Source organism: Mesoplodon mirus, assembly GCF_964341445.2.
Source record: "Mesoplodon mirus genome assembly, chromosome: 5".
Lineage (NCBI taxonomy): Eukaryota > Metazoa > Chordata > Mammalia > Artiodactyla > Ziphiidae > Mesoplodon > Mesoplodon mirus.
In genome coordinates this window covers 39,110,046-39,136,602 of record NC_138980.1, presented here as the reverse complement: position 1 = coordinate 39,136,602, position 26,557 = coordinate 39,110,046, and the positions used below count along the sequence as shown (strand labels likewise).

Here is a 26,557-nt window from a genome sequence, read left to right as displayed (position 1 = left end):
CCCTGACACCTTGGAAGGCATTCAACCTCAGGCATTGCAGGAAGAGGGTAAAAGCAATGAATGTTCTCTTTCACCCCTATATCCAGCTCCAAACCCATGGGTAACAATCATATTATGTGTCTGGGTCAAGCAACCTCTGCTGTTGGTGACATGGCCTCCCTCTGGGTTTGTCATCCCATCCAAGTGCTTGAAAAATGAAAAACTCATGTGACTCTGACTGCTCCTGATAATGTACGCTGCTTGATGCCATGACTGGCAGTTCCTGAAGGTGGGCTTCGGGTGCAGAGACAGACAAATGACCAGTACACCTATTATTCCTCTTAAAGATGGGTTTATGGAGGTTCAGCTGTCTTCAGTTGCTCCCCCATCTTTGTCACCACTGGGAATTACAGAAATTGAACAGGATCTGTCTGGACTTTATATTGGCTCAATTCTACCAGCTGTCAGTAACGTCCTTGGTACAGGTGTACCAACCACACCATTATTGCCACCAGAACTAACCAGTCCCTCATTTATGTGCCACCAGTGAACCCAGCTACTGCATTACCAGGTCTGATGCATTTACCAGCAGGTATGCCTAACCTCTGCACCCTCCCCAGTCTTAAGCTTCCCGCACCCCACGTCATGCAAGGTGTCAGCTAGCCAGAACTTGTTAACCCGAGTGTGTTGCCCATCTTGCCTTCCTAGAACTCTGTCTAATAAAAACCTCACTTCAGCCTCAGATAAAAAGTTACACAGTTCTCATGTTTGAGCAAACTTGGGTTACATCATGTATGGCCATCAGGGTGCATGACACTTTCTTTTTTTTTTTTTTTTTTTTTTTTATCACAAATGAGGTCTTTTATTTGTCACCAGTAAAAGGCTGAGGTTTAAACAGATTCCTGGACTGGTGGTTCATATCCATCAGCTCGTTCAACTTTAGCACCTGTCTCGTCCCCAGTAGCTTTTCCAGAACTACTACCTTCACCATGTAGCTCCATGAGTTTTCCCAATTCAAACTTGGGCTTCTTCAGCATTTTTACTTTTCTAACAAAGACATCGTGGAGTGGATAAATAGACTGGCAGGCCTTTTCTATGTCTTTTCCAATGCTGTCTGGAATCAATTTATTGACCACCTCTTTCAAGTCATTTGTCTGCACCTCTCGGGTCATGATTTCCATCATCTTCTTACGGATCTGGCGGACCTGCTGGTGCTGGGCATAAGAGGTCTTCCGAATCTGATTGTTGCGTTTTTTAGTAAAACCCACACAGAAGAGACGAAGCAAATAACCATCAGTAGTCTTGACATCAACGTGAGCTTCAATCATGGTCTGCCATTTTTTGACCATGGAGCACATTTTGTCACGGGTAAGATCCATGCCATGGAAATTAGTCAGGCAGTTTTTGCCCTGAACGTCCTCAGTAATAAGCTTGAATTTTCTAAATGCAACTTCATCATTCTGCAGATCAGCAAGGCTCACTTCAAACACACGACCCTTGAGGCCATCAGATGCGATTTTGGTTCCTTGAGTTCTCGTGACTAGTGTTTTCCCAATATTTCTTATATTGAACATAGCTGGTGCTTTCACATCATACCAATCTTTCTTAGAAAATGGGTCAACCGCGAGATCTTAGGGGTGCGGGGCGGGACGCGCTGTCTACATGACCTTCGATCATAAGTTCTTCCGGCCTCAAGAATATATCGACACTTTCTTGATGACACTTTCTTGAGGCTAATCAAACCATTGTAATGATAATCCAAATCAAGCTTAAAACAAAGCCTGGACTGGCATTACCTGTGAACCTTTCACAGTAGTTAAGATTTATTCAGAGTGGTTTTTGCGGGGAAATTTTGACATTGTATTTCTAATCTTTTTTGGTTAAAGGTGTAATAGTCCATATTTACTTTCCTGTTCTGCCTTTATCTGCCCCAGAATATTTATGCCACTGTGGGTGTGTATGTAAGACCTTCCTTATTTTCTTGCCTCCTTCATTTCCCTCATATCACTTTTGAACTGATATATTAATCATTACTTTATTATCTACCTCCTACCATCATATGGGATCGTCTAGGCCTCATACATTTTTTGTATACATTGCTCATGTCTTCTCAGTTCCTAGCACAGGGACATAACTTAATTATTTGCTGAGAGATTAAAGGAGAACGCCAGAGGGAAGAACTTAAAAGGAGATACAGGCCTCCAGGCTTCTCCAGGCTCCTTCAAGGGAACGTCAACTGGGTCAACTGAATAAAATATTTCATTCTTTTTCTCTTCATAATGCCCAGCAGCAGTTTATACTGTGTAAGCCATATATAGACTTTAAATTTTTTCTATAACCACAAGAAACCGAAAAGAAATAACTGAGATCTTTTTCTTTTCTTTTCTTTTTTTTTTTTTTTTTTTTTTGGCTGCGATGAGTCTTTGTTGCTGCACGTGGGCTTTCTCTAGTTGTGGTGAGCGGGGGCTACTCTTCGTTGTGGTGCGTGGGCTTCTCATTGTGGTGGCTTCTCTTGTTGAGGAGCATGAGCTCTAGGTGTGTGGGCTTCAGTAGTTGTGGCACGTGGGCTCAGTAGTTGTGGCTTGCGGGCTCTAGAGCGCAGGCTCAGTAGTCGTGGTGCATGGGCTTAGTTGCTCTGTGGCATGTGGGATCTTCCCAGACCAGGGCTCGAACCCGTGCCCCCTACATTGGTAGGTGGATTCTTAACCACTGCGCCACCAGGGAAGCCCCTGACATCATTTTTAGTAAATTTTATTTAACCCAAGATATCCAAAACATTTCAACATAGTAAGTGGTAGTGGAGCTATTTAAATCCTTCATATGGAGTATTCAAAATTCACTCGATACTATATATTCATCAGATGTAACTGATTTGTGTTTAGATCTCAAAAAATTACAGTTGAAAGGATAGCTTCCAATACCCAACATATTTGCAATAATTTTCTGCATACAGGTGTGAGGCCAGGCGCTCCGGAGCCCTGGGTGCAGATTTAGCCTCGGACTCTGGTGTCCTGAGTAGTCATCACATGGCCTCCAGACCCACCCTCTGACCCAGAGTGCCAAGAGTCACCACAGGATGAATACAGCACATCAGTGAAGGGTGTGTGTGTCTGAACACATTTACTGACCAACTGGAAATATCCAAATATCCGTGGATAAGGAAAATGTGGCACAGCCATACATTTGAATACTATTGTACAATTATAAGGAACAAAGTACTGATGTGTGTTTTTCACATGGATAACTATGAAAAATCATTCTGCTAAGTGAAAGAAGCCAGATACAAAAGATCATCTATTGTGTGATTCCATTTATATAAAATAGCTAGAAAAGGCCAGTTTATAGAGACAGAAGCAAATAAGTGGTTGCCTAGGACTGAGGTGGCCATTGATATTACCTGCAAATGGGCACAGGGGAACTTTCTAGGGTGATAAAAATGTTCTAAAACTGGATTATGGTGATGATTGCATAAGTAAAAATTTACCAAAACCATTGCCCTTATGCTCTCAATGGCTGAATTTCATGATATATAAATTATCCCTCAATAAAGCTATTAAATAAATTTTTTAAAGTCTTATTCTGGACTCACTCAAGGTGAATTGAAAAGTTCCACCTTTGTTTTCAGCATGCATTATTACACACCAATATTATTATGGTTACCACTCTGAATTGCAACGTGTTTACCTCTTTGGTCCCCAGTTTTGTTCATATGAAGTAGGCAATAAAAACACTATGGATTAAACTTAGTGGAATCAAGTTGAATTAAAGCCACACTGAATATCTTTTTCCCAAGGGGGGAAAGCGGGGTGGCGGTGGTGGGATGAATTGGGAGATTGGGATTGACGTATATACACTAATATGCATAAAATAGATAACTAATGAGAACCTGCTGCAGAAAAAAATAAATTAAACAAACCCCACTATGGATTAAACTTAGTGGAATCGAATTCAATTAAAGCCCCACTGAATATGTTTTTCCTTACTAATACATTACGATTTTCCAGTAATCTGAAGATCTTACTATATACCCAGTATTTGTTTTGTGTTTGTTTTTGTCGTTTTTGCCCCCAGAGTCCTTAGTTCCATTCATGGTATTGTTTGGATATTCTTCATAGTCTTCATCATGTGTCTCAGCTTTGGTTCCCTGGAAGCAGGTGCCGAATCAAGGATTTATTTGGAAACACATTATTGGAAGAAGCAAGGACCATGGAACATAGGTTAGAGAAAAGGGAAGTGATACAGGGCAGAAAACACATGCAATAAAGCTCATCTTAAGTCAGCTTGCACACGAGTGAGCAGAGTTTTCATCCTGTAGGGAAATTCTGGAAAATAGCACAAAATCCAAGCTTCAGAATGATCCCAGCTAAGGGGTGAAGAAGACGGTATACCCCACAACTGTCCATCAAGAACTGTCCCTCATGGGGCATAATTCTCCGTCAGGTCTGTCGTCACACATTGGGAAAAGTAGGTTCTTCCTGGTGCTGACAGTGGCAGTCAGGCTGCTGTGCAGTGGAGATGGTGAAGGGATCCCAGGGAATGTAGGAGAAATGCTGACAGCTTCTACCACTCCACCCTTTGCTGCATACTCAATTCTATCAATATTCTTCTCAAAAAGTGGACTAAGTTCTGAAAACACTCCACAGGTGTGTGATTACCACTCCTGCTGGCACCTTCAAAGAGTGCCCTCCCCCCAAATAAGCCACAAGAGAAAACAAGTTTTATTCTATTGCATTCATTATTAGATGTTTTAGGATATTGGGGTGTATCTTAAAACTGCAATGATAGCAAATAAAGGTCCAGCAAAACAAAAGAAAGAGGAAAGGAAGGGAGGGAGGGAGAGGGAGGGAGGAAGGAAGAAGGCAAAGAATGAAGCAATATCTCATAATTGTTCTATGCTATATACTTCTATGAATCATGCGAAAAAACTAACGTTCAAAACTAGATTCCCACTCTTGAAGCTGAAAATCTCACAGTTTTCAGGAAAATGCTGGATAGCAAAGTTAGGAATGTGGGCATAGTGTTAGGTTTTCAGGGTAGACTCCATTCCATTCCCAATCTGTTTGAAAAATGAGATAAATGAGAGAAAACACCTTTTGACAATTTTGTCAAGATAACATAAAACGTACACAAAACAAGAACAGCCTTGGTATGCGAATCACTTTGGTTATGACTGTTGTGTGATTTTCATACCATTTCTTCCAGAGAAAAGCAAACACACAAATTAACGTGAAGAACATGAACATTTGAGAGGATAATTTTGGGGGAAACCATGCCATACGTGGTATAAGTGCTTCAAACCTAATGTTGGAAATCGCCAGAATGGCTGTAAGAAACCCAGCCCAAGATGGAAATGTATGGGCTGCAAATAGGAAGGAAAAGTCAAAAGGAATTACTGAGGAGGGTGTTGAGCAGGAACTAATACAAACACAAATAAAAGCAAAGTCATAGGTGATTTGAGAATGGAAGAAATGAAGCATGTCTTTTAAGGGAAAAGAAAATCAGGAAATATAAATTCACAAAATTTGTTTTTGCAGCCCACAGTGTCCACTTAGTTCTGAGGCCAGTGGCCCCTCACAGACAAGTGGTACCTAAACCGAGGAGCCTTCCCAGGGCCCCCTTCACATCCTTGTTCCTCAGGCTGTAGATGAAGGGGTTCAGCATGGGGGTGAGCACGGTGTACATCACTGAGGCGATGGAGCTTCTCTGGGGAGAATGGGTCACAGCAGAAGTGAGATAGATCCCCAGGCCTGTCCCATAGAACAAGGAAACCACAGAGAGGTGAGACCCACGGGTAGAAAATGCTTTATATTTTCCCGCTGCAGAGGAGATTCTCATTAAAGAGGAGACAATTCGAGAGTAAGAGAAGAGGATTCCAGTGAGGGGAAACACACCCAGCAGGGCAGTGGCCACAAACAAGACGATGTTATTGATAAGGGTGTCAGAGCAGGCCACCTTTAGAATCTGAGCCAGTTCACAGAAGAAATGTGGAATTTCAGTGCCAGTACAGAAGTTCAGCCGCCTCAACAGTAGAATATGAATCAGGGGAACCCAGAAAATGAGGAGCCAACACATCAGAACCAGGAGGCCACAGAAGCGGGGGTTCATGATGACCGTGTAGTGCAGGGGATGGCAGATGGCCACAAACCGGTCATAGGCCATCACAGTCAGGAGAAAACTATCCATTACAGCAAAAATAAAAAAAAAATACACCTGAGTGAGGCACCCTACGTAGGAGATGCTTTTGCTCTGTGTCTGGATGTTCACCAGCATCCTTGGGACAGTGGTGGAGACGAAACAGATGTCCACCAAGGAGAGGTTGGCGAGGAAGAAATACATGGGGGTGTGGAGGTGGGGGTCTGAGCTGACGGCCAGGATGATGAGCAGGTTCCCCAGCACAGCGACCAGGTACATGGACAGGAACACTCCAAAGAGGAGGGGCTGCAGGTCAGGATCGTCTGAGAGGCCCAGGAGGAGGAACTGTGATACTCCTGTGTGGTTTCCTGCTCCCATGTCGCTGGTGAGTCTGCTGGGGAAGGAGGCAAAAGCAGCATTCAGTGAACAGCCAGATGGCACCTCAGCTAGTCATCACTTATGATTCCACCTTTAGGTCGATATCCTTCACCCTCTATTAGTCCTTGCAATGACAGTGATTCACTCAGCCAAATGGTAAACCATTTCCATTTTAAATGTATTTATTTAGCTGTTTTAAAATTTAGCAGAAAAAAAATTTTTATCTCCTACTCATTGGTTCTAAATTTTTTGTTATTGGAGTATAGTTGATATACAATGCTGTGTTAATTTCTGCTGTTCAGCAAAGTGAATCAGTTATACACACACATACATTCTTTTTTATATTCTTTTCCATTATTTATCTCAGGATATTGAATATAGTTCCCGTGGTATGCAATAGGACCTTATTGTTTACTCACTGGTTCTAATTCTATATGAAGCTATGGACATAAACCGATTTCTTTTATGATATGACACTTGCAAAATAAATGAAGACATTTAATATCTTTTCTTTTTGACCTCCGTATTTCCTTCTTTCAAATAGTTCAATAATAGTTATTTAGACGGGGATTCCCAACTCAGACAAACTTAATTCTATGATCTGATGCCCCTTGTTGTTCTGATAGTTATCTCTCAAATGCCTTAAGTGCCTTATTATTATTTATTTTTAATTTTTAAAAACGTAGCAGTGCATCCTGGGTCGGCGTAACCATGGCGGCTCGTGTCCTTTGCACCTGTGTCTGCCGACTGCCGGCGGCCTTCGTGCCACTGCCCAGGCTCCCCACACTGGCTGCGGCCCAGCCGCTCAGCACACCCTGTTCCCCGTGGGGGCCCGGACGAGGCCTGGGGCTCCGCAGCTGGCCTCGGTGCTCGGTGCTCGCGCAGGTTCCAGGTGGAGTTACACAGCTGTGCCGCCAGCATAGTGACTCTCCCCCTTCGACATTAGAGGGAATCAAGGACCATGTTCTTTACGTCTTGAAACTCTATGACAAGACTGACCCAGAACAGCTCTCAGTAAATTCCCATTTTATGAAAGACCTGGGCTTAGACAGTTTGGACCAAGTGGAGATTATCATGGCCATGGAAGACGAATTTGGGTTTGAAGTTCCTGATATAGATGCGGAGAAGTTAATATGCCCACAAGAAATTGTAGATTACATTGCAGATAAGAAGGATGTATATGAATAAAAAATAAGACCCCTTTTCTTCACTGAGAGAAGACTCAGAAGATGCTGGGAAGTGTCTGGAAGTGAGAACGCATCTCTGCATCATAGCTGACTTTGACAGAGTAATTCTGTTTAGACTTGTATTTAAATTGTCTTAAGTGTTTTTGCCCTTTGAAAATAAATCTATAAAACCAAAAACAACAGCAACAGCAACAGAGTGTAGTTACTGCTATAACCTTCTTTGTGAGAATTGAAAACGCCTTTGTGCACAGTAGGATCCCAGTAAATGATAGCTATTATTATTACTAATCTATTAATTTTATGACAGTTATTTTGGGTACATAACTCTCCCAAAGTATGATAAAAAGATGCCATTCAGATAATGGGATCTTGACTCAGAATTCCTAGAAGAGGATTTTGGTCCACCACCTCAAGGTCTGTGTGCCCTAATCTCTCTTAGCTGCAGATACCTCACCTCTACAATGGGAGTAATAAATATTCCCAGCATTGTAAGACTGATGAGTGAATTAAATGAGATGATGCATGTAATTTTTCTAGTGTGGTTCTCGTGACATACAGCAGACACATGATAAATGTGAGCTTCTTAACAAAACAATAAATCTGTCTTTAGTGACTATCATTAATCATTATTCCCCTTAAACAGGGGCAGCCAGTCTGTTATCTCTTTGGACTGCAATGCAGCACTTCTAGTTAATGATGATTCCTATGACTTCCTCTTTCAGATACCGCCTGCCAGGTGGATTCTGCCAAGAAGATGGAAATCCGTGTGGACTACACACATAAGAAGGGTAAAGAAAATCCCAAAACCATAAAATAAAATGCAATGGAAGTGTCAGAGTGTGTTGTATTAAAAATCAGCACAGTGAAGCGTAAAAAAAAAAGACTAGTAGATTTGATTTAAAATACTCAAAGCTTCTATAAAAAATCTAACAAATCATTCTTTAAAAAATGAAAGGCAAATTTAAGATAATTATAAATGTTTACATTCTCCTTGATAGAAAAAAGCTCAGCGTTATTATGCCTACAGAATGCAATTTATATTTTTTTTACATAAGCAAAGCAGGATTTATTGAGTGATAGTACACTCTCAGGAGGGGAAGCAGGCAGGCTTAGGTGAGCAGCTGCTGAGAATGCATTTAATTAAGAGAAAAAAGTAACTGGGGATCAATTTAGTCTGGGATGGTGGATAGAAGAATCCTCTCTGATATAAGAATATTGAGCTATGAGAGGAAGGGTGGGTAATTGTTAATCAGAGAAAATAAGGAAAGGACAAACATTTTGGGCTGAGAGAAAAGAATTCACGGTAGCCCTGGGGTTGCTGAGCTTGGTAATGCAAGGGATGTGAGAGGCCAGTGAGATGGAGAACAGAATGAGGGTAGGAGGACAGAGTGTGAGGCCCACAAGTCGAACATCCTGTACTGTTCTTGATGTGCCTCTCATGTTGGTAATTTTATATTTATTTGTGGGTCAGAGAGCATGACCATTTTTGCTCATCATTGTCTTTCCAGGGATTTACATGGTGCCTGGAACATAGTAGGTGTTCAAAACATGCAAATGTTAGATATGTAATAAAGAATGAGACCAAAAGTATCAACTGTAACACAAAAACAGAACCCTCTAAGCCCATCATATGCCTGAATATAGACACAAATTAGAATAGTAAAATTAAATTGCATTCATATATAGTTTAAAAGAATAATATATCATGAACAAGTAATTCCTACTCTAGGAATGGATATCTGGTTAGATATAGGATGTTTGCTAACATAATTCATCTCAAAAATAGGCCAGTGAAGAGGAATCATAACCATGATTACAGTAGAAAATGCTTTTGAGAAAATGTGACAACAGCCATTACTGTGGTTCGCAGCCAGGACAGAGCCCCTTGCTAAATAAGGAAGCTAAGGACAATTTCTTTCTTTTTTTAAAAAATTTTATTTATTTATTTATTTTTGGCTGTGTTGGGTCTTCGTTTCTGTGAGAGGGCTTTCTCTAGTTGCGGCGAGCAGGGGCTACTCTTCATTGCGACGGAGAATTTCTTAACCCAGTAAAGAATAGGTATTTTAAAACTGCAGCCAAAAAGCTATTCTACATTAAAGCACTAAATATTTGCATTAAATTCATGAAGAAGACAAGGCAGTCTACTCCAAATTCAATCACTTGATATTCTCTTAACGATTTAAACAGATGGTAAAATGAGCAAATGAAATAAGCCTGAGTACCAAAGGTCAGTAATAATTACATTGTTTGTAGTTGATATTGTGGACACAACAAGGTGGATAAGGTGAAACAACAACATCAATACAGAGATATCGGGTCCTGTCAGAAACTCTAATTTGCCAGCAGAAATAGGGAATCTAAAAGAAAAATCCAATCACATGAGGAACAAAATACACAATACCTCATGCATAACAAATCTCCAGTGAGTAGTTAATGAATAAGTGCTTGGACACAGGAAATCTAAGAGGACCCTAGAATTGTGGGAAAGATCAGAGAAGAGGTGGAGAATCTCTGGAAAATAACTCACTGGGGAGAGGGTCTAGATTCCAAAAAAATGAGAGAAAGAAACAGGACTGGGTTCAGTAGAAACTAAAGTATCTTAAAACTACAGACTTCCCGTCATAGACTAAATAACTATGAGATTGTCCCAGTCTCACTATTCTAGAGGTAAAGCCCAGTACCCACCTTCACTCCTGTTTTCCTTCTTACTCCACCAGGCTTTACTGGGACACGGTCTCTGATGGTCATCAGTGAAGCTTTTTGTTTTCGGCAATCTGTCTCTGGGAAACCCATGTGGGTTTTCACTGAGCCTGGGAGCAGAGAATTATAGGAAAGGGACAACAGGGACATGTTATTATCATCTCAATGGTTGAACTCTCAGAGCTCCTCATTAAATAAATTGTCCTGGTGATTCTTCTCTCTCCCAACATCTCAAGTCCCTTGAGGTACAAAGATAAGAGAATGGAAAATTTTCAGCCAACCTTGTGTATAGGTAGGCAACAGTGGGGGGAAGCATGTATATTCTCCAAGGAGAAATTCTTTCTTTGGTTTGACTTACACTTGACAAGATATCCCCTAAGGAATGTTTAATTTCTACAAGAAGCCTACATGGAAGCCTTTGTAGATATCACGGAGGGCTCTGTTTATTACCTCTAAATAGAGGAGAAGGGGCAGTAATTATCCAGGTAGATTGGGTTGAAGAGTGAGTATTGAGGAAACACATGTGGCAAAAATAAATGACCTGTAAAGTTTGTCAAGGAAGGGGAGGACAGAGATAAAGTCTCTTTCAGCCTAAAGGAAGTATCTAATATGAGAGGGTTAAACCTAAGATTCAATGGAAGTTACGGGAACACATTTAATTTCAAATTGAATGATGATATTTTGTGCAGGCATTTGAATACACAGGAATTTCTGGGCATGTAATTCATAGGATGCATTATACACTCTAAAACGACAATCATAATATGCTGTATGTCCAGTTTATAGGACATGGTTCCAGAAATCAAGGGTTGGAAGCAGAAGTGAAGCCTTGTAACGTCACTCCCAGTTGCTATGGGGGAGTTTGTGCTCCAGGTCTCCACACTTCTGGCCTCTGCAGGTTTGGAGGCCTTGACACCTAAAAAGAGCACTTCCAGAGACATGGCAAAAGTCCCTTTGAACTTCAAGCTATGCTACTGCCTGACATTTCAGGTTCTTCATGTCAGTAACAGGAGTCACCCTCCAGGCAGGGGTAATTGACCCTCGTGATCAATGTCATTATATGACCCTGGCAGTGGGCAGTGGTACGCAGCTGAGCTCAGTCGGTGGCTAGAAGCAGGAGCAACCTCAGAGCAAACACAGTGGTGGATACAGATGGTGGTCAGTTATGCTCCCACAGCAAGAGATCTGAGTGGTGTGACCTTGGGTGAGGCAGCTTCCTTTAGCTGAGGGCACTTCTCAAAGAGAAGGCTCAGGGCAGTCAAATGGCTGCACTCCATATGCCTGGAAAAATAAGCCTTTAATTCTGAGGGGAGAAGTGGGCAACACAGAACTGGATTGGCTACAGTCCATCCCATTGGCTGTTTGGATTGTGATCTGTAACAACACGCATTGTGTCCCATAGTTGCTTATCTTTGATGCATGGGGGTCAGGTGCTGGGAAGGACTTTCCTTAGGATGTGAAGGCCAAACCAAGAACTGAAGCATCATTAGTAAGGCTCAGCCAAGCATAATCTTGTCTTTCTGACCTGCTTCGCTATAAAAATCCAATTCTCTCTACCACTATTGCCATTAAGACAGAACACCAGACCAACACATGCCACTGCCAAGTGGAAGTAATTAGTGGGGTGTTTCTCAGACACATTAAACTGATCCTTTCCAAGGTCAAACTAACGTTTTTTTCTTCCCCAAACAAGTTGTATTGGAGAGGTAATACCATAGATGATGTGAACAGATGCACATGTGGAATTGTGCTAGATGGTTAAGTATTATTTCCATTATGTTAAAATAGTTTTCCTAATTAGTCTTTACTTTTTTTATTGGCACTTATCTCAAAATCTAGTTTTACCATTTGTTTATATGTTATTTTATTTTCTTTCTCCCAACAGAATGTACACTCTATGAAATGTCGGCCTTCATTTTGTACAAAACTTCATACCAGTACCCACAATATAACAGTTAATAAATATTTAAAGGCACAAATCAGTCGATCACACCATTGTTATTACTAGAATTAGAAATAAACTAGTTCCAGCTTCTGGGGGAAAACAAGGAAAAAAATAGAAAAAAAAAAGAAATGAACTTGGAAGGACAAAAATGTTTCAGTTTTTCTCTTTCCTAGTCTTTGCCTGGTACTAAGTATCACCTACACAAACTGAACATTTGTAACTATCAGAAATTTGAATAATGGATGTAATTCATCTGTTAATTACAGAATGTCTTGTTTTCCATATGTCTGTTAATGACATGTAAATTTTAGGTAATTTTTCTCTTTAAGGAAATGTTCCAGATCTAATAGTAGTGTAAATAATGGAATATAAAAGAAAACAAAACTATAGTCAAGAAGCATAAGGTTCCTCTTCTTAAGCATGTTTCTCACATGATTAAGAAGAGGGAATAGATACAGAAGGGTATATTACACATATTTGGGTACTGTTTTTTTTAAAAGAATTTTATTTTATTTATGTTTTATTTTTATTTTTAAAATTAATTAATTTATTTTTGACTGCATTGGGTCTTCGTTGTTGTGTGCAGGCTTTTCTCTAGTTGTGGCAAGCGGGGGCTACGCTTCTCATTGGGGTGGCTTCTCTTGTTGCGGAGCATGGGCTCTAGGTGTGCGGGCTTCAGTAGTTGTGGCACACAGGCTCAGTAGTTGTGGCACACAGGCTCAGTAGTTGTGGCACACAAGCTTAGTTGCTCCGCGGCATGTGGAAACCTCCTGGACCAGGGCTCGAAACCGTGTCCCCTGCATGGGCAGGTGGGTTCTTAACCACTGCGCCACCAGGGAAGTCCTATTTGGGTACTATTATGCACTGAACTGTTTTCACTCAAAATTCCTAAGTTGATGTCGTAATTACCAGTGCCTTAGAATGTGACTGTATTTGGAGGAAGTGCCTTTAAAGAGGTAATTAATTTTTTTTTTTTTTTTTTTTTTTCGGTATGCGGGCCTCTCACTGTTGTGGCCTCTCCCGTTGCGGAGCACAGGCTCCGGATGCGCAGGCCCAGCGGCCATGGCTCACGGGCCCAGCCGCTCCGCGGCATATGGGATCCTCCCAGACCGGGGCACAAACCCGTATCCCCTGCATCGGCAGGCGGACTCTCAACCACTGCGCCACCAGGGAGGCCCGAGGTAATTAATTTAACATGCGGTCATTAGGGTGAACCTTAATTCAATCACCCTGGTGTCCTTATAAGAAGTGGAGATCAGAACACACAGAGAGACCAGGGCAACCTGCACAGAGGGATGACCATGTGCAGAGTCAGCATGAGGGTGGCCGTCTGCAATCCAAGTGAAACGGAGCAGTACCCTATGGTCTATGTCCCCCTTTTGTCTGTGGAAAAACTTTAGCGAAAGAATAAGTTTAATCAGAGAAGTGAGAAAATGCAGAAACAAAGGAAAACAGTTAAAGGAGACTGTTTATTATTATTAAATAATAATAGTTTAGTCATTAAGAAGAATCAAGTAGTTTTAGTTCCTCCTCAAGGGCTATAGATAATATTCTGAGCCATATCCTGTGAGCTGTCTTTTACATACTGAACCCCACACCAAGTGGAAGAAGTTAACTACGTGATGACCAGACTGTAGCCATGACATAAGCTGTCAAGATTCTGAGAATTGCCATCAAGGAAATGGGAACAAACCGACCCTGGAACTGAAGTTAACTGTATTTAAAACAATCAAGATGACTCTGATTAGATTACCACATGACCAATTTCAAGAAGACTGTCAGAGCTGACTGTACTGTTTCTGCATGTAGCCGCCTCCCTTCGTCTATAAAAGCTCTTGCCCCCTGATTGTCAGTGGTGGGGGCGGGGTAGTCGGCCTTTGGACAGGCATCTGCCCTCAATCCCAGTTGCTGGAATCCAAAGTAAAGCAAACTTTCCTGTCCACCAACCTTGCCTCTCTGCTGGCTTTTGAGCAGTGAGCAGCCAGACCCTACTTTTGGTTACACAAGGAGACAGGCCTCAGAGGAGACCAGCATTACTGAGACCTTAATATTGAACTTCCAGCCTCCAGGATTGTGAGAAAATAAATTTCTATTGTTAAAGTCACCCAGTCTGGTTTTTTTTTTTTTTTTTTTTTTTTTTTTTTTGTGGTACGCGGACCTCTCACTGCTGTGGTCTCTCCCATTGCGGAGTACAGGCTCCGGACGTGCAGGCTCAGCGGCCATGGCTCACGGGCCCAGCCGCTCTGCGGCATGTGGGATCCTCCCGGACCGGGGCACGAACCCGTGTCCCCTGCATCGGCAGGCGGACTCGCAACCACTGCGCCACCAGGGAAGCCCCTAGTCTGGTATTTTGTTACAGCAGCCCCAGCAAACTAATACAGGCACCAATGCAAAATCCTCTTGCCTCATCTTTTACTTGAGCCATGTCTGCTGTTAATTATTTCAGTGGAAGCAGTGACAAGCATTGCCCAGCTCCAGTTGGACAGCATCTTCCCACAAGCCCATGCCAAGCACCTTCTGCTTCTTGCCCTGAAGCTTCTCTGATACCACACTATGGCATATCTGAAGGAATCTGCTCTGTATTTAGGAGTGTGCAACTCAGAAATATAGGGATGCTAATCTCTCTTGGACCACCTCTGGCTCATAGAAAGCATGGGCTGATGTCTCTTCATCCACTGAGTGGAAAGTTCTGAGACACATGTCATGATGTACCTCAGAAGGGTTTGGTGGGATTTAGCACTAGCCATCAATAAAGGAATCAAATTTTTTTTAAAAAAGGAAGATAAAGGTTAAATACAGGACTGAACGGAGGAGATAGACTATCTCATGGATTGTCAGGCTTATCAATATGTGAGGATCGTTCTAAGGGCTCCAGGAAGTTGAGGACAGGCAGGTAGAAGAGCCCTTGAAGAGCATCCTGAGCAGTGAGTACGCAGCCCCGTCCTCTCCTTTTAACCTCTAATCCTGGCGCTGGGCCTTGCACCGCCTCCAACATCACTTCCGGTTGTGGACCCCGCCCTCTGGCCGTAGCCCCGCCCACAGGCCTAGTTCCAGCCTCAACTTTGTCCGCTGGGCCTGTTCCTGCGCCCGGCCCCGACCCCGAATCGACCCCACGCCCCTCAACCGCAACGTGCAGAGAAACGACAAGTTTCCTCCTGCAATGGTGGAACTTGGCTGACAGCCCCAACCTCAGAGCCCCGCCCCACCCCGCCACGACCGAGGTAGGAAGCGGAAGTGCGTCACTGGTGCGCGGCAGTCTTCTGTCCCGCGGTTGCGCGCCTCGAGGAGGGAGTCGCTTTGGTCGTCGTGCGTTGCAGCGTGTCCTCGGTGAGGCCCGCGTTAAGAGAGTGCTCTGGGATGCACGGAGCGCATTAAAGGACAGGTTTGGCTCGGGCTTTCAGAGGGGTCTCCTTGGGCAGGCCTGGACCCTCCCCTCACGTTCGCCCGGACCTGAGCCCCCGCCTTCAGCGAGTTCGTAGGTGCGGCAAGGGGCGTCTGCGGGTTTCGTCATGCACGTGCTTCCCTATTCGGAAGCCTGTGACTTTAGTCCATGAGGACATGAATATCCGCTGTTCCAGCCAGGTTGCTCAGGCCCGCGCGCCTTCTGGTTACCATGAAGGTAGTGATCCTGCCGTGTTCGTGTGAGTATGAGGGTGTCCACTTGAAACTGCAAGAGTTGTGAGTTGAGTTTATTGAGTGTGTTACTGAGGACTGTTGCCCAGGAGTCAGCCTCTGAGATAGCTCCGAGAAATAGTTCTGAAGAGGTAAGGGGGAATGTTAGTATATATGTGGTTTTGGAGAAGGGTATGTATAATTGACCACAAAAAATTAATCAGTCGATCTAAGAAAGAATTGGAAAATTTTATTCAAGCCAAATTTGAGGATTATAACCCTGGAAGAGCATCTCAGAACGGTCTGAGAAGTGTTTCGCCTTTTAGAAATCAAGACTCAGTTTATATAAGTTTTTTGAGACAAAGGGCTTTACATTAAATGACTTTTTTTTCCCGCCACGCCTCGCAGCATGCAGGATCTTAGTTCCCAGGGATGGAACCCACGTCCCCTGTGCTTGAAGCGTGTAGTCTTAATCACTGGAGCGCCAGGGAAGTCCCTCAGTGGTGCATTATTGACAGTTTACATAATCCAGATTGAAGCGCCATCGTGGTGGGTTCTGTGACCCTTTACAAGTTCAAGAAGGGTTGTTACCTTTTAAGTTGTCTTGATGCTCGGAGAATGTTGCTGTTTATGGTTGAGCAGGTATTCCTGTGGATGGGGGAGGTTTGGTCAATGCATAATGTGGGTACACAATACACAGTGGGGGGAGAGGGGAGGCCAAAGGGTAGAGAAGAGTTTTTTATGTCTGAATTTTCCTTGTCTTGCCATAAATAAGGATTTTATTTCACATAATCAAGCATCTTGGCGCAAGGTTCCTGCTAGTCAGGAGGAACAGATACTTTAGTTTATAGGAGAATGCAAGAATTGGGGTTCATAAAATTTTCTTCTGAAAATATCTAACTATCTGAAGGCATGTTCTGCCAGTTTTCCCAGAGCACAGAGTGCCTCATTCAGAACACATATGAATTCCTTTCAGGATGTGCGAAGGTCAGCCACTATGGTGCCAATGATTCAATCTTAGTAGAACCAGCCATTCTTTGGCTGGCAAGGGAAATTGTTTCACAGGGCTCCTCTCTTCTATTTTTTTTAAATTTTATTTATTTATATATTTCTTTATGGCTGCGTTGGGTCTTCCTTGCTGCACACGGGCTTTCTCTAGTTGCGGTGAGCGGGGGCTACTCTTTTCTTATGTAAAGAAAAGAAAAGAGCCTCCCCTTTTCTTACGCAGTTTCACTTGAGAATTTGTTTTCATCTTTGCATGTGCTTTATTTTTGAACAGTACATACAGGTAGAAAGATGAGATGCTTTCTTGGGTATCCATGGTGTGCTAATTTCTGTATATTAATATATATGTATGTAGACCACAAGTCTTTCATCTAAAGAAAAGCAAGGATCTTAGCCATCTTTTCATCTGAACTTAGATCAGTACACGTGCACAGAGTTAAAACCGGGTCCTCAGGAGAAAAAGATGGGAGGATTTATGACACTGGTTCTAGAATAATTGAGCTTACCATTAACAGGATTTTTGGAGTACATGTGTCCCCACTACACCCAGTTTTTTTTTTCCATAAAATCTTTAGGCTAAAGAAAATCTGAACATCTAGCACAATGAATGTTCACTATGGTAGATGCACTTTTTTTTTTTTTTTTTGGCTGCACGAGGGCTTTCTCTAGTTGTGGCGAGCGGGGGCTTTTCTTCCTTGCAGTGCGCGGCCTTCTCGTTGTGGTGACTTCTCTTATTGCGGTGCACAGGCTTTAGGCACGCAGGCTTCAGTAGTTGTGGCGCGTGGGCTCAGTTAATCCGCGGCATGTGGGATCTTCCCGGACCAGGGCTCGAAACCGTGTCCCCTGCATTGACAGGCGGATGCTTAACCACTGCGCCACTAGGGAAGTCCCAGATTCACTTATTTTTATTTAGTATTTTGCATGTTTGCTCTCTCAAATAAATAAATGCATTGTATAGTGAACTGTTTGAAAGTAAGTTGAAAATAAATTGCATACATGATACTTGAGCTTTATATATTTGGTAATGCATCTTTTAAAAAATTTTTTAATTCCATCACTATATTTATTTATTTATTTTTGACTGCGTTAGGTCTTCATTGCTGCGTGGGGTTTCTCTAGTTGCTGCAAGCAGGGACTACTCTTCGTTGCAGTGCACGGGCTTCTCATTGCGGTGGCTTCTCTTGTTGTGGAGCACGGGCTCTAGGCACACAGGCTTCAGTAGTTGTGGCATGTGGGCTCAGTAGTTGTGGCGTATGGACTTAGTGGCTCCGTGGCATGTGGGATCTTCCCGGACCGGGGCTCGAACCTGTGTCCCCTGCATTAGCAGGCGGATTCTTAACCACTGTGCCACCAGGGAAGTCCTGGTAATGCACCTTTTAAAGATAGGAATATTGTCCTAGTAAAGCCAAAATACTATTTTGCCCACAAAAATTAAAGATAATATCATAATCTATTGTCTACTCTGTGTAAAAACTAAACTTTTCCGTGTTGTTCCAAAATATTATTTTGGTTGTTTTTGGATCTAAGACCGAGTCAAAGTTTATATGTAGTGACTGTTTTTGTCTTTTAGTCTTTTTTTTACCAGATCAGTTCATATTGTTTGTGCAATATATTGACTTTTTGAAGTCACACCCAGTCTTCTAGAAAGTCACACGTTTTGATAGTTCACATTTTATTTTCAGGCTGTGTTTAAATGTTTCCTCCATGTCATGTATCAATATTTCCTGTGAAATGGCAATTGGATCCAGAGCAGAGGTTCGCAAACCTTTTGTCTGAAAAGGTCCAGATAGGTGTGGAATTACTCAGCTTTGCCTTTGTACTGGGTGAGCCGCCATGGGCATAGCTGTGTTCCAGAGAAACTTTATTTACAAAAACAGGCCTGTGACCAAAGGGTGCCAACTCCTGGTGTAGAGGCTTCAAGATAAGTTCAGGATATATTGAGGGTGATGTGTCCATCAAATTGCATTCTGTCAGGAAGATATAAATGTATGCCATCCTTTGATTTGTAATGCTAAGTTTGATTACTTGCTGAAGGTAGTGATCACTAGAGCAGTCTGTTTTAAATGTAGAGTTTTCTGTTTGAGGAAAAAATACTGTGGGATGATACATTGATGCACAGAATATCCTGTTGCTCAGCAACCTTTCTAACAATTGACTTAGCATTTGTTAATAACTTGCAGTGAGTAAACTTGTGTATATATTGTTTCACATTTGTAGGGGTGTATTTTCAGGGTGAGCTTCTCAGGTTATTTTTGTAGGTCAAAGGGAAAATATACTTTTGTTCGGTATTATAAATTCCCTTCCATAGGTCTTTGCCACTTTTCCGTTGCTGATCAAGTTTAAAAAGCATGACCAGAATTTATTACGGAGAAACATAAGGAAAATTTTTTGCCTTTTTTTTTTTTTTAAATAAATCCATCCACAGCATGGATTTTTTTTTCTTGCGGTACGCGGGCCTCTCACCGCTGTGGCCTCTCCCACTGTGGAGCACAGGCTCCGGATGCGCAGGCTCAGTGGCCATGGCCCACGGGCCCAGCTGCTCCGCGGCATGTGGGATCTTCCCGGACCGGGGCACGAACCCGCATCCCCTGCATCGGCAGGTGGACTCTCAACCACTGCGCCACCACGGAAGCCCACAAGTAGTATCTTTTTAAATGCTGTGAATCAAGAGAAAATATGAATGTGTTTTAATTTTATGAACAACAAATTCAACAATTTAATCAGAATCAGTGGCTGAGCACTGAAAAATAACTTCTCCATGAAAATTCACTTTGTTATTATAATCTGAGCAAATGCTTATCTACGTAAACATATGGTGGTTTGGAGATACCTTTTCCTACTGAAAAGAGGCCTGTTTGACTCCTTATAGACACTGATGTATCTAGGGGACTAGGATCACTCCATAGGTAAATGATGAGAAGATTCCCCTGGCAATGTGGGTTGCCACAAAGCACTGAAGTGTCCATGTGATGTGGCAATTTCCATATTACTTTGTGTATTTGCCACTTCTTGGTCCCAGTGAAGTAGCTGTGACATAGTGAAGTAATTGATGAAGGTTCTGAAGATAAAGTTGGTGAGGATGTGCATATACTGTTGGTTGAGTTCATTGGAAAACAATTTAAAATTTTCACATATGCTTTCACATGTGTATCAAGATAAAAGTAAAAACTTTTCATTCCAGTGTTATCTGAAAGAATCCTAAGTTGGAAACAATTCAAATGTGGATTAACAGAAGAATGGACAAATTGTGGTATGCTTATACCATTGGAAAACTCTGACGCAAATGGAAGGAATAAATCAAAGGTAGATGCAACAGTGTGGATAAACTTCACAAACATAATGTTGAGTGAAAGAAGCCAGACATAAAAGAGAGCATGGCCCTAATAGGGACATGAAAAGATGCTCAACATCGCTAATTATTAGAGAAATGCAGATCAAAACTACAATGAGGTACCACCTCAAACAAGCCAGAATGGCCATCATTAAAAAGTCTACAAATAACAAATGCTGGGGAGGGTGTGGAGAAAAGGGAATCCTCCTAGACTGTTGGTGGGAATGTAAATTGGTGCAGCCACTATGGAAAACAGTGTGGAGGTTCCTCAAAAAACTAAAAATAGAGTTGCTGTGTGATCCGACATTCCCAGTCCTGGGCATATATCTGGACAAAACTATAATCTGAAAAGATACATGCACCCCTATGTTCATAGTAACACTATTTACAATAGCCAAGACATGGAAACAACCTAAAAGTCCACTGACAGATGAATGGTTAAATAAGATGTGATATACATATATATCTATATATATATATAGATAGACAGATATAGATATAAATATCTCTGTATATTTATATATATATCTTTTTTACTCAGCCATAAAAAAGAATGAAACAGTGCGATTTGCAACAGCATGGATAGACCTAGAGATTATCATACTAAGTGAAATAAGTCAGAAAGACAGATACCATATGATATCACTTATATGTAGAATCTATAATATGACACAAATTAATTTATTTATATAACAGAAACAGACTCACAGACATAGAGAACAGACTTGTGGTTACCAAGAGGGAGAGTAGGTAGGGGAGGGATGGAGTGGGAGTTTGGGATTAGCAGATGCAAACTACTATATATAGGATGGATAAACAACAAGGTCCTACTATATAGCACAGGGAACTATATTCAATATCCTGTAATAAACCATAGTGGGAAAAAAAAGAGCATGGCCCTCTGATGCAGACCTCATTAGGGAAGGTGTATGTATTAGTTATCCATTGCTGCCTAACATGTTAAAACAAATTTTGAGCCTTAAAACAACACACATTTATTATCTCACAGTTTCTTTGGGTCAGGAGTACAGATAGAACTTAGGCAGGTACTCTTCTCAGGATATCTCTCCACACTGTAGTGAAAGCATTTGTTGAGTTGCTTTTTCATCATGCTTAATTAGGAAAACTTAACGAGACCTTAACCAGGGAAGATACTTGTTCTACAGTCACTTGGGTAACCTGAAAAATTCATTTCCTTACAGCTGTAGAACAGCTTGCTGGTGCCAGTTTGAGGCTACCTTTGATTCCTAGAGAGGCCACAGAAAGTTTCTACACACAAGGTCACATACTTCATTAAGCCAGCTATCAGAGGGTCTGAACTCAGAGAGGGCCTGGAGCCTCTGTAGAATTCTAGACTTACGCCTGGTGGTCAGCCCTCTAATATAATTCCTGTATTGGTGACTGAAATCAGCCTTATTAAATGTAGGTCACCGCTGAGTCCAAATTTCAGCCATTCAACAAAGTAAGCTGTTAGAACCATCTCCAAGTCCATGAGCCTAATATATTAAGTCCAGACTAACAAGCACACCATGTCAGTCAGTTGGCTTGTTTAGATTATATTCCAATCTTCTTGGTCTAACAACCTGAGAATCCATTCCTACACATGTTCCCTGGTCTCTTCTGATATATATTTGCTGAGTGGATTTCTTTTGTATGTAAGCGATTTTCTCCTGGCTTATGGTGCACACCTGTCCATTTGGATTTTGCAGTAGTTGTGAGTCTAGAGACAACAGGAGGTAATTGTGGTGGGTCTTGAGAATGAGCATTCCTTCCAAGGCATCTGCTCCAAGTGAGATTATCAAGCAGAGGAAGGCGAGTCTCCTCAGAAACCTAAGGACTAGCTACTTCCTTGATAAGGGAGGCTCAGAGTGTCTTGGGGGGGTCAGGATTGTGAGTTTCATCTGGGTCCATGTAGATGTCCCCGTGCCAAGTTTCCTGTCTCATTCTTCTCTGATCAGTACCCTCATTTTCACATGAAAAAGTATGTGAGGCTGACTTTAACCGTGTTGAATAATTGAACTTTACATATGATTTTTAGCAATATCTTCCCTGTCTTACCACATGAAAAGAGTTTTTAACCTGTCATGGAATCTCTCTGGTCTCAGAATGTGACTTGAGCTCCAAGGTAGCAGATCGGACTGTGTCATTTTCTGGGTAGCTATACTGAAAAGAATCCATCACTCGTCACATCCATTTTAATCATCATTATTGTTGTACCATTAAGTGTAGCATTTGCCTAGTCTCCCAAGGTGAATACCATAATCACCATAGGGGATAGCTTGACCATTGTAATTCTGTGAACGTCTTTTCCATTGGTAAGGTGCTGAGCTCTATGCCCGAGTCCAAAGGCTTCACCAGACATATCCCAAATCTTATCTTTACTGCTTTGTCTCCAGGGATCACTGTACTCAATTCTGTATGAGTCTACATGAAATTAGGAAGCAGAAATCACACTTAAGCTGGAGAATTGTGATATAAAGATGTAAAGAGAATTCTAACGCATATCCTAGAGTTCATGGAGAGTACCTAGGGAAGGCCCAAACTTGGAGGGGGCTTCTCTCCTGAAGACTGGACTTCAGACCTTGCTGGAGAAGGGGGTGTGGCAGCCTGTTAGATGGTGAAGAAGTTTTCTAGGTTGCCAGGGCTAGAAGTAGTCAGGAGTCACTGGGCAAGGAGGAAGCATCCCTCTGGGCTGCAGAAGAGCCATGACTGGGGGAAGATGGAGAGGGGGAGTTGGGGTGCCACTGGCAGTGCAGGACCTAGAGCACTAAGTGTCCATGCAAACATGGACTTGTGGGAAACAAGTTAAAGGTGTGCAGATAAGCTGACGCTGGTGTGAGTCCTCAGAAGAAGATGGTGTTCCTCCCACCCTTACATTCTTTCTTTCTTTTCTTTCTGTTTTTGTTTTTTTTGGCCACACTGTGGCTTGCAGGATCTTAATTCCCAGACCAGGGATTGAACCCCGGCTTCAGCAGTGAAAGCATGGAGTCTTAACCACTGGACCGCCAGGGAACACCCCACACATACATTCTTAGAGTCATTAAATACATTTCCGAAGACTGAAATATATGTTGTGTTATGTACAGTTATTTAGCTATAATGTAGATGTACTTGAAGAGTGAATGTGAAGGACCTCTGGTGTTTTTCAATCACCAATCACTGAGTGACTTCATCGGGCCTGACTCTGTGCTATTCTTTGTACTGGTAGACGCTGACATCCAAAACAGACACAGTGTTACCTATGATGTGCAAAAACCAAAAAAAAAAAAAAACCAGACAAAAACTCTCCAAGCAAAAGCTGATCCTAATGTTAGACAACACTGTGAAAAAGCATTGCTGCAAAGACTGAGGTCATTGTATAAAAGATTCTGTTTCTCCAAAAATTAAAAAATAAAATGTATATCCCCTCAATTATATTCTTGCAAATATCTCAAATACTGAATGACAGGAGTAGAAGTAGACAAATCTGCAGTTCTAGTGGGAGATTTTAATATATTTCACACATATTTTTCATTAAACAGAGGAAAATCAACTAGTATATACATTTGAAAAATAATGTGGGAACTGCTTAATATGCATATATTGCATTGTGTATCTAGTAACTGAGTGAAATCAGAAAGTTCTTGTCTGGGAGTGAGTGTGAAGGAATGGACTGGAAGGGGCAAGAAAGCTTTTCAGGGAGATAACTGTGTTCAGTATCTTGAATAGAAAGGTGATCACATTTATATGCAGTTGTGTATATGTGTATATGTAGTTGTTAAAACTCATCCACTAAATACTTAATATCTGTGTATTTGATTAGACATTAATTATATCAATTAAAATATGCCTAAAGTGCAACATTCTATTAGAAACCACCTGACTAAAAGACATTTTGGGCTCATTCAGACCAAGGATCTGTAGTTTGAGACCCCTAGTAGTACGTATATTTATACTAAGAATCTAAACAAATTTTTTTTTTTTTTTTGCGGTACACGGGCCTCTCACTGTTGTAGCCTCTCCCGTTGTGGAGCACAGGCTCCGGACGCGCAGGCTCCGCGGCATGTGGGCTCTTCCCGGACCGGGGCACGAACCCGTGTCCCCTGCATCGGCAGGCGGACTCTCAACCACTGCGCCACCAGGGAAGCCCCTAAACACATATTTTTTTATGACCATTATGTTTTGAGTTTTAGTCTTCTCAACTGAAGAATAAGTACTGTGGAGTTAGGGCGAATTTGTTTCACTGATATTTATATCTGTGGAACTTTCATTGTTTGTCATCATTTGAATACCATTTTGTACATTAGCATTTGGTCTGTTGGTCTTTGTTTGATATATTAAAGGTTATTGATATTTAACAAAAGAAATTAACCCTAAATACAGAATGTTAGAAGAGAAAGGAACACGAAGGACGTCTGTGGAAGAAATGAATAAACATAAAAGTGAATTTGGTAGAAAATTGAACTGATAAATAATATGAAAAGGCAGTTGTTTGTAAAGATTTGTAAAATAGATGTTGAACAGTGTATGATAGGGCAGCAGACTTGTTTGTTTCCAACTGAGAATTATGGGGGCTTCTCAGTTCTTTCATGTATTCTGAGTTCTTTTGTAAAAGCTTTGAAATTCTTTTTTTTTTTTTGAGTCAGATGTGGAAGAACCAATGATTATTTTCCTTTTGTTTCATTATTTTGCCTAGGAATCAGCAGAATATATGTGCTTTCTCTCTCTCTCTCTCTTTCTCTCTCTGTGTATGTGTGTGTGTGTGTGTGATTTTCTTACCTGCTCGTTTTCCCATATCACTGATGTCTTTTTATTTATTTATTTATGGCTGCATTGGGTCTTTGTTGCGGTGCACGGGCTTCTCATGTGGCTTCTCTTGTTGCCGAGCACGGGCTGTGGGTGCGCGGGCTTCAGTAGTTGTGGCGCACAGGCTTAGTTGCTCTGCGGCATGCGGAATCTTCCAGGACCAGGGCTCGAACCTGTGTCCCCTGCATTGGCAGGTAGATTCTTAACCACTGTGCCAACAGGGAAGTCCTCACTGATGTCTTGATACATCAGTTATTATTGTCTGTATTCTCCAGTAGGAATGTTGAATCATAATGCCTAGACATTTTCTTTGTATAGTACTATTAATAATTTCCTAATTATTTACTAAAAGAATAAAGGAATAGTAAGCCTATCATAAGATCCCAGAAGGAGGCCCAAAGCTTCATACTTCTCCAGCAGCCTACACTCTTGCTGTCCAATACATGTATAGTGTGTAGGGGGGAGGCGTAAATTAGGTACTTGGGATTAACATACACACACTACTATATATAAAATAGATAACTAACCAGGACCTACAGTAGAGCACAGGGAACTCTACTCAATATTCTGTAATAACCTATATGGGAAAAGAATCTGAAAAGGAATGTATATATGTATATATATAACGGAATCACTTTGCTCTACACCTGAAACTAACACAACATTGTGAATACTTCAATAAAATTAAAATAATAATGATTAAAAAACCAAATATAATGTATAGATTATACAGTGAAAATATTTTCAGTACCAACAATAACAAATGAAAAAAGTTAGCTTATTTATAAGAATATATTTTATTTTACCCTATATATCCTAAAATATTACTTAAGCATGTAATCTACTAAAAATGAGATATTTTACATTACTTTCTTCATTTAAAGTGTCCAAAATTCACTGCACTGTAAATTTTTATCAGCTTTACTTGATTAGTGTGTATTTATTTATATATATGTTTTGGCCACGCCACGCGGCATGTGGGATCTTATTTCCCCAACCAGGGATGGAACCCGTGACCCCTGCAGTGGAAATGCGGATTCTCAACCACTCAACCGCCCGGGGAGTCCCTTGATTAGTGTTTAGATCATACAAAATTTACAGTTGAAAGAGCAGATTCAAATACTGAAGTTGTTCCAAATATATAAGGGACTTATAAACTCCTAGTGAAACATCTGGTACATGATGGTTGTCAGTAAGTGGCAGTTGATGTTACTGATACTCTTGTTATAGAGCACACTGTGTTAGTAGCTTTCATATATGTCATCTACACAGGAAGAACTAATTTATCATGTTGGATGACTGATAATTAATATTTGTTGATTTATGATTGATATGAAGCAGGGCTCCAGATAATGATATCTCCAGGGGGATGGAGATGGCCCTATCCACTTACATTCTTAAGCTGCCCTGAAATGATCTTGGTTCAGGAAAAGAGTGTTTATGCACATTTCACCTTCAGCCTTGTAGGATGACAGCCTATCATATGTCCCATGATAAGTCCTC

General features: G+C 41.6%; 3 protein-coding genes across 3 annotated transcripts; 1 reads left to right on the top strand and 2 right to left on the bottom strand.

The window, feature by feature from the left end:
- Window positions 1-796: 796 nt before the first annotated feature.
- LOC309804630 (small ribosomal subunit protein eS1-like) lies at window positions 797-1,621 on the bottom strand. Its single transcript, XM_082622045.1, has one exon. The coding sequence runs from the start codon at window positions 1,551-1,553 to the stop codon at window positions 870-872; it is 684 nt and encodes a 227-aa protein (XP_082478171.1). The 5' UTR covers window positions 1,554-1,621; the 3' UTR covers window positions 797-869.
- A 3,929-nt stretch (window positions 1,622-5,550) lies between these two features.
- Window positions 5,551-6,519, bottom strand: LOC309805171 (olfactory receptor 7D4-like; the record flags this gene model as incomplete). The annotated part of the gene is made up of 1 exon (XM_082623027.1): window positions 5,551-6,519. The coding sequence occupies exon 1, from the start codon at window positions 6,487-6,489 to the stop codon at window positions 5,551-5,553; it is 939 nt and encodes a 312-aa protein (XP_082479153.1). The 5' UTR covers window positions 6,490-6,519.
- Window positions 6,520-7,200: 681 nt separating this feature from the next.
- Window positions 7,201-7,786, top strand: LOC309804330 (acyl carrier protein, mitochondrial-like; the record flags this gene model as incomplete). The annotated part of the gene is made up of 1 exon (XM_082621688.1): window positions 7,201-7,786. The coding sequence occupies one exon, from the start codon at window positions 7,201-7,203 to the stop codon at window positions 7,675-7,677; it is 477 nt and encodes a 158-aa protein (XP_082477814.1). The 3' UTR covers window positions 7,678-7,786.
- Window positions 7,787-26,557: the final 18,771 nt, after the last annotated feature.

Bases quoted from the DNA above. Each gene is read 5' to 3' on its own strand.
- LOC309804630 (XM_082622045.1), bottom strand. From the start codon at position 1,553: ATGTTCAATATAAGAAATATTGGGAAAACACTAGTCACGAGAACTCAA.